The following is a 7,553-nucleotide window of genomic DNA, read 5'->3' on the forward strand; positions in this document are numbered from 1 at the left end:
CTGGGGTAGAGCCCAGTCCTTTTGTTTTTTAAAAGCTCCCCAGGTGTCTCTAACAGGCAGCCAAGGTTGAGAAGCACTGCTTTGGAGAGGGTTAGAATCTTGACTTTGCTGAAGTGCCTGACTGAGTAGGCCTGGAAAAGATTTCTCATCATTATTTGAAACTCCGGATATTCTTTAGTGCAGCCTGAGACCCATTGACTTTTCCTTGGCTCCAAGTTCTCATTGAGTGAATTCAGACTTCTTGAAACTCGGCAGTTTCAGATGGCAGCATATTTAGTATAGTTCTTTGGTTGTGGTCAGGAGCACAGAATTTTCTGAGAGAATCTCTTCTTCCACCTTGCTGATATCACTCCCAGGGGTAGGGGGAAAAAGTATGTCAGTTCTTCCACTTGGATTAGCATCAGGAGAAGTTAAATGGGATTCACATCAGTTGCATGGTTGCCAATGACAAGGGGTCACCGAATTGAAAGGCAAGTAAGTGGACCTCAGCCTGTGGCTGGTTGAGTGCTGCCCTGTCCAGTAAGCTTGTTGTCAACCCTTACACGTGACTGGAAAGCTAGGATGAGATCACAAAAGACTGGGCTGTTCTCAGCGGTAATGAACCACTCATGCGTATCTGAAGATCCACTTTCCACACACTGCCTCTTGAGATCTCCAGGTTTGGGGATCATGAGAAAGTTTCCTGAAAGAAAAGGTTTTTGAGGGGGAGACTTAGAGCAGGGTTTTTTTGGTAAATTTCTGCGTCATTTTAGACCTTTCCAAGGTGGAAACTTTTGTTGTTGCATTTGAAGAATAGTCTCATAGAAATTCTGAAAGTAATATTCTTCTCTTTTCAGGTTGGGGAAGGAGGTCTTCTTATCAGCTTTGGGCTTTGGTTAAGAAACTTTAGAGCAGGGGTGCCTGGATGGCTCAGTCGGTTAAATGTCTGCCTTCGGCTCAGGTCATGATCCCCGGGTCCTGGGATCGAGCCCCGCATTAGGCTCCCCCCTCAGTGGGGAGTCTGCTTCTCCCTCTGACCGGCTTCCCTCATGTGTTCTCTCTCAAATAAATAAATAAAATCTTAAAAATCTTAAAATTTATTGTTAAAAAAATTCTACATATGAGTGAAATCATGTAGTATTTGTCTTTTTGTGACCGACTTATTAAAAAAAAAGAAACTTTAGAGCAGTCGTGTGGAAATATATTAAATAACCAAGCTCAGTGAGAGTGCACGTGCAAGCGAGTTAGACCTTGTGGTCCTAGCCTTGTGCGGGGTGCACCATCCTGAGAGGCCTTCCAGAGGGGTATCCCCAGCCTTCTCCTTGGCACTTCTGTTTAGAATCATCATTTTGTGTGATCTGCCACACAAGAAGGAAGACCAGTGATTGATTTCTGTGGTTAAACGTTTTTTTTTAATCCCTTTAGGGTCTGGCCCCAATCCAGCATTCTCTTTCCTGCTGCCTCTCTCTGTACTAAGATCATACATCTAAAACTTAAATAGGCCATGTTTTTTGTGTTGCTTCTGTCTGAATGACATTCTCATCCTTTTCCAACAAGCAAATTTTGTAACATCCCTTAGACACAGTTCAGATGTCAGCCCTTCTGTGGAGCATTTGCCAGTCTTCTCATCCAGCCCCTCCCCCAGCCCCATCAGCAGGTTATTTCCTCTCTTGTCCCTGTGGGATTTTACACCCACACCCTCCTATAGCATAGGGCGTTATAATATTTTTCTCTGGCAGTCTCTGACAATTAAACTGTAATCTGTTCAAAGGGAAGAATAGATTTGCATCTTTTACACAGTAGCCGGTACCATACACTCACTCTTAGTTGAGTTGCATGAATGAGTCAGTGGAAGAGGAGAAAAAAATAAGAACAGAAAGAATATATCCTGCTGTCTTTTTTGGGCGAGATTTTAGTAATTTGGACTTGTAAAGCCCTGCCACTCCAGGATTAGCTTCAGTAGAGGCTTCTTGGGAAATGTTTTACCTAAGATGGAAAGGGAAAAGGTAAAAAATTGGTGTTGGAGGTTTATAGAGGTGAGTGGTCCCAAGCTGCTTGTTGGGTTTGTGAGGTGAAATCCAGTGTTTCAGTGTGCATTTTATCATAATAAGACTCTTCCTTCTGTAGTCATAAAAGTGGATTCTGGGGAGGCTGGAGACCTTTTTCCAAAAAGCTCCACTGCCTTCTTTGACATATAGTTGAGGGTTTCTGTTGGTCTTGGAAAAAGAAAGTTCACTTATGCACATTCATTATACCAAATCTCAAATAATAGCTGGTCCTTCCATAATGTGATGGTGCAAATTCCCAGGTGAGCACCTTGGGCTTGTGAGTCACATTTCAGACCACTTATAGAATCTGGCACTTGACACCAGGGCCCAGTAGGGGTTTCGCTGATTTTAGCCAATCTCTGCCTCTGCACCTTTCTCTTCACGGCAGCTTTGAAACCCAGAATTGATTTTTATTTCTAGAAGTGCATCCATCACTGGGCATGTGTTTGAGTATCAGTAGTATCAAAATAAAAAAGGGCTTAAATCGCAAATAATTGAAGTAATGCTGGTCAAAAAGCCCTTTCCTAAGTCCTATCCACAGTCAAGTCATGTGCTTTCCTCCCAGCCCAGTCTTGTTTGTTAAAAGAAAAAAGTGCCAGGGCTGTTCCTAAGAGGCAGCTGATAAATTCACCCTTTTTCCCCCATACTCTTCTGCTCCCATCCCCCACCCCCAAGCAAACTTTGGAGACAAGGCCTTTGCTGCTGTGATGGCCCTCCTCCCTGATTCCTGGTGTCAGGTTAGTGCAAAGGTCAGAAGTAGCCAGTGTCAGCCAGTCCTCGCTGAAGACAGCTGTGGGTCACGGTGGTCGGGTGCTACCAGCACCTTGCCCTTGTAGTCTCAGAATAGAAGAAGGACCTGGCAACTTATAGGAATGCCCCTGAGGCAGAAGTCTCATTTCAACCTGCATATTGCAGACTGGTAAGCTTTGGGGGAGGGGGTTGCGGAAGAGACGCTCATAACGCATCTCTGTATCGTGCTAGCAAAGAATCTGATACTGTTTAGGTCTGCTTTTCACGAGGGCACTTTAGATGGCATCGTAAATTTATCCTGGAACCCTTTAATTGTTTGAATCTCTGCATGGGTTAAGAAGAATTTTGCTCCGGGACTTGGATTCTCTTCATTTAATTTGTATCTCCTCTCCTGACGTATTTTTGGAAAGGAGGGACTAGGCCAATCACAGTGTTTCATGGTGCCTATCATACCCTGCTGATTGTCCCCACCATTTATGTCCCTCTTGTTACTCATTTCAGAAAGATTTCCGAGTACAGGAACTCCCACTGGCTCGTATTAAGAAGATTATGAAACTGGATGAAGATGTGAAGGTGAATTCATAATTCGTTTTTATTACTCGTATTGAAGCTATAACGGTGGGTAGGTTGTCGCTCATTTCTGTAGCGTTCAAAGTTTGGTTAAACAAAATGAAAATATCGTTATCGTCTCTTGCTTGTTTTATTTGGTTCCTGCCTAAAATTGTTAAGTGAGCTTAAATTGAACAGTTTTAATTATTATATGGTGCTTCTCTGGAAATTAGGGATAGCCTGTTTTCCAGATGTTGATAATATGCTGAGTGTTTGCTTTTTGAATCACCCATCCTTTTCATTGCGCAGGGTAAACACAAATCATCAGATCAGCAGGACAGTGCCATCTTCTCAATTAGCATCTTACTGCAGTCTCTGTTGTTGATATGAGCTCTAAGCTCTAAGAAATGTTTGATAATGATATTGCTCCTGTTCTGACTTTTCTGTGAGTTGTTTTATGTGACCCATCACCTGTGAGAAGGTTTCCTTGCAGGCGGCTATTTCTGATTCCTAGGAGCCCACTTCCCATTTCAACTCTCGGAGAGAGAACAACGCTCTCTCCTTATCACCCAAAACTAATAGTCCCTTGTGTTTGTATAGAAAGCTAATAGTTCACAATAATTTGCCCTTTTATTAGCTCTCACTTCCTTCTCATGGTAACCCTGTGAAATTTGATAGGATAAGAATTATTAGTGCCTTCATAAAGATATGGAAATAGACACAAAGAGGTTAAAAGTAACTTAGCCAGAGTAGAAGATCCAAGATCCCTGTTCTTACCTCCTGCTTCCTTAACTCCATGGCTGTATCCTGCACAGACCACCTCACCAAGGGTTCAGAGCCTTGTTTGACCAAGAGCTTGAACTTTGAAGTCAGACATGGCAAGGCAGTTTACATTAGTTGAGCACTTACTAAATGCCAGGCCATGTGCTGGGTGCTTTTACATGTAGCACCTCATTTGATTCCCACAGCAACACGGGAAGGCTGTCTTCTTTTCAGTATGTGAAAAAGCCCAGAAGGATGGGAAGCCTGAAATTTTACCTAAATCCATCGACTCTCAAACTCATTATCTTTCTCCCCATTGTCTCTCCTTGGATTAGAACCTAAACCCTGCCACTTAACTGGCTCTGTGGCCATGGACAAGTCACTTCTCCTCTCCTAAACCCTAGTTTCTTTGAAAGTCTGTTATGAAAGTAAGAAAGTGCATGGTATGTCCTAGAAAAGTAAATATTTTTCTTCCCTCTTCCTTTCTTCTACCCGCTACCTGCTTTGTCCCTGCTTGTGAATTTATTTTACCTTGGAATCTCTTGAGGCTATCACCTTCTCATTTTCCAGACCTTGCCCCCTTGTCCATGGCAGGACATGAGGCAAGGGACAAATGGACTGGTTTGAATGACGTGCTGGTGATTGACAGGGAGGGCCTACGTCTGTTGCAGATGATCAGTGCAGAAGCCCCTGTGCTCTTTGCCAAGGCAGCCCAGATTTTTATCACAGAGTTGACTCTTCGAGCCTGGATCCACACAGAGGATAACAAGCGCCGGACTCTACAGGTACCATTGTAGATGCATGTGGGAAAACTGGACGGGCAGCTGCCTTTGCCTTCACCTGCTTCTCTTGCGTGGTTTTCGGCCGAAGATTGTTCTTCCTTAGATTTCTGTCAAGCTGATGTGTGAAATTGGCATCTTCCTCCACTGTTGTGAGGCAGACCTACCCTATAGCCATGACAGTAGTTCCCTACCAAGAATCTTCATTGCCAGTTCTTGTGGTTTTCACAGCTCAGTGACTGAATTCTTCACTTGGTGAGCCCCCACTATAAACAGGCTCATGTGATACTGATCTATTTCTAGATGTAAACAACTTCTGGTTGGAAGCCTTGAGAGACTCCAGGAAAGGATAGTCCCAGGAAGAATCCATCTCACCTACCTCATTTGCCCTTTTTGTTTCTTGTCTGCCTTCCTGGGAATCCTTTCCTCCTCCTTTTTCATTTTCTTTTTATTTTAATCCAGAAAAATCAGCATTCATATTGTGTGAAGACCCTTGGTCATTGGCTCTAGAGGCCTTTCTCTTAACAGCCAGGCCCTAGTTCTTGGAGGAAAGGTTTCCCAGACATGGAGGAAGGGTGTGACAGAGAGAAGATACTGGCAGTCTTTCAGTAACAAAGCCAAGAAAATGTTTTCTCCAAGAAAATGTTTCCTTTTACTTACAAATCGAAGAAGCAGGCATATTTATTCTACAAATATTTATTGAACATCCACAGTGTGCCAAGTGCTGTTCTGGGCTCCGGGGATTAACACGGGATTAACACACAAAACAGACCAAAATCCCCACCCTTGGGAAACCTATATTCTAGTGCAGCTAAACATAACTTACCTTATGCTGCTTTGAAGGAAGCCTGTGGCTCTAGAGAGATCCAGTTAAAGCTACCTTCAAGGTCAATTCAGATTAAAAAATAAAACGAGAAAAACACTTGGACAGGTCCTTCAAAGAACATATCCTGGGACACTCAGTCAAGCATCTGACATTGGCTCAAGTCATGATCTCAGGGTCCTGGGCTCAAGCTCCATGTCGGGCTCCCTGCTCAGAGGGGAGTCAGCTTGAGATTTTCTCTCCCTCTCCCCCTGCTCACTCTCTCTCTCTCTCTCTCTCAAATAAATAATCTTTAAAAAAAAAAAAAGGACATGCAAATGACCAATATGTATGTGAATAGTGTGTGTCATCATTGTCCCCTGGGAAATAGAAATTAAAACAATGAGACATTTGTTTATACCCACTGGAATGGGACTGACAGTACCAAGTGTTGATGAGGAAGTGGAGGGACTGGAACTCCTGCAGTACCGCCGGGCAGAGTGCAAAGTGGTACAACCACTTTGGGAAACTATTTGGCACTTCCTAATAAGCTTAAACATATCCCTACTGTATGACACAGCCACCCCACTCCTAGGTATATACCCCGAAGAGTGGACTTCCTTGTATGAGAATGTTCATAACAGCCTTATTTATAATAGTCAAATACTGGAAACAACTCAAGTGTCCACCAACGTGGGGATATATAAACAAAAGGGATATGTTCGTAAAATGGATTACTGCTCAACAGTAACAACAACAAAAAATGATTGATCCATGTAACATGGGTGAATCTGAAAAATTATGTTAAGCAAAAGAAACCAGAGGAAAAAATTATATAGCATATGATACCATATACTGTCACCATCTTTGGTGATAGAAACCAGAGTAGTGGTTGCCTCAGATTCCGGGGGGAGGGCAATTGGTTGGAAAGGGATAGACGGACACTTTTTATAATCTAATCTAGGTGATAGCTACCTGGCTGCATATATTTATTAAAATTCATCAAGCTGTGTCCTTAAGATTTCTGTGTTTTACTGAAGATGAGTATTCAGCAAAATATCACTAGCATTAAGAAAGGCAAAATAAAATGTTAAAAAGACCAACTTAAGTATATTTGTGTTTCCACAATACCGTAGAACACTTTGGTGTGTGTTTGGAGGTGCTTATTATTTTGTTCCCCACCCCTGCCTCTCCCCCAGTTTCATCCATAGACGAGCTGTTTAGATAGCTTTGAGTAGGTGACATCATCAGGAATGTGATACTATATCGTACTGATCTTAAATGAGACCTGGCAGCCTTCAGATGCGCCCTGCTTCGGTTGGAGGGTTTATTATTATCATCAAGCGGGTGGTTGGCAAGAAGGGTGGATTGGAGTTTTGCATTTCAGTGGCTTGGGGCCATCACAGAGACAAGGAAAGGAAAAAACAGAAAATTTCCATCCCCTTTTATCTGGTGAGTCACCTCTTTTAAGATGTGATATATAGAGATTGCTAGGGATTTCTGTTACCATGTTGACTTTCTTCCCCAACATTTTATTACAAAAACATTCAAACGTAAGCAAAATTAATAGTGAGCACCTGTATACTCACCGCCTAGATCCTGCTGTTAACAGTTTACTCGCTTCATCCTCCTGTCTGTCCCTCTGTCCATCAAATCACCTATCTTTTTTTTTAAGTGGCTCCGCGCTGGGCTCCAGTGCGGGGCCTAAACTCATGACCCTGAGATCCAGACCTAGTTGAGATCAAGGATGCTTAACTGACTGAACCACCTAGGTGCTCCCATCTATTTTTAAATGCATTTCAAAGTTTACTTTCCCCTAAAGACTTCAACACGCGTATCATTCACTAGAGTTCACTACTTTTTCCTTTTTTTTTTTTTTTTTTT

General features: G+C 42.8%; 1 protein-coding gene across 8 annotated transcripts in view; it reads left to right on the top strand.

Annotated features, from left to right (window-relative positions):
- The window catches only part of NFYC (nuclear transcription factor Y subunit gamma), a 66,280-nt gene that overhangs the window by 40,837 nt on the left and 17,890 nt on the right, over nucleotides 1-7,553 (top strand). For 5 of the 8 annotated variants that reach the window (XM_034650153.1, XM_034650142.1, XM_034650149.1 and 2 more), the window contains 2 exons: nucleotides 3,279-3,350; nucleotides 4,760-4,873. The exons of the other annotated variants lie outside the window; for them this stretch is intronic. In XM_034650153.1, the coding sequence (XP_034506044.1) occupies nucleotides 3,279-3,350; nucleotides 4,760-4,873 (186 nt within the window). The remainder of the gene's footprint in view (nucleotides 1-3,278; nucleotides 3,351-4,759; nucleotides 4,874-7,553) is intronic. 8 annotated transcript variants of the gene reach the window in all.

Source organism: Ailuropoda melanoleuca, chromosome 2 (assembly GCF_002007445.2).
Source record: "Ailuropoda melanoleuca isolate Jingjing chromosome 2, ASM200744v2, whole genome shotgun sequence".
In the NCBI taxonomy this organism is placed as follows: domain Eukaryota; kingdom Metazoa; phylum Chordata; class Mammalia; order Carnivora; family Ursidae; genus Ailuropoda; species Ailuropoda melanoleuca.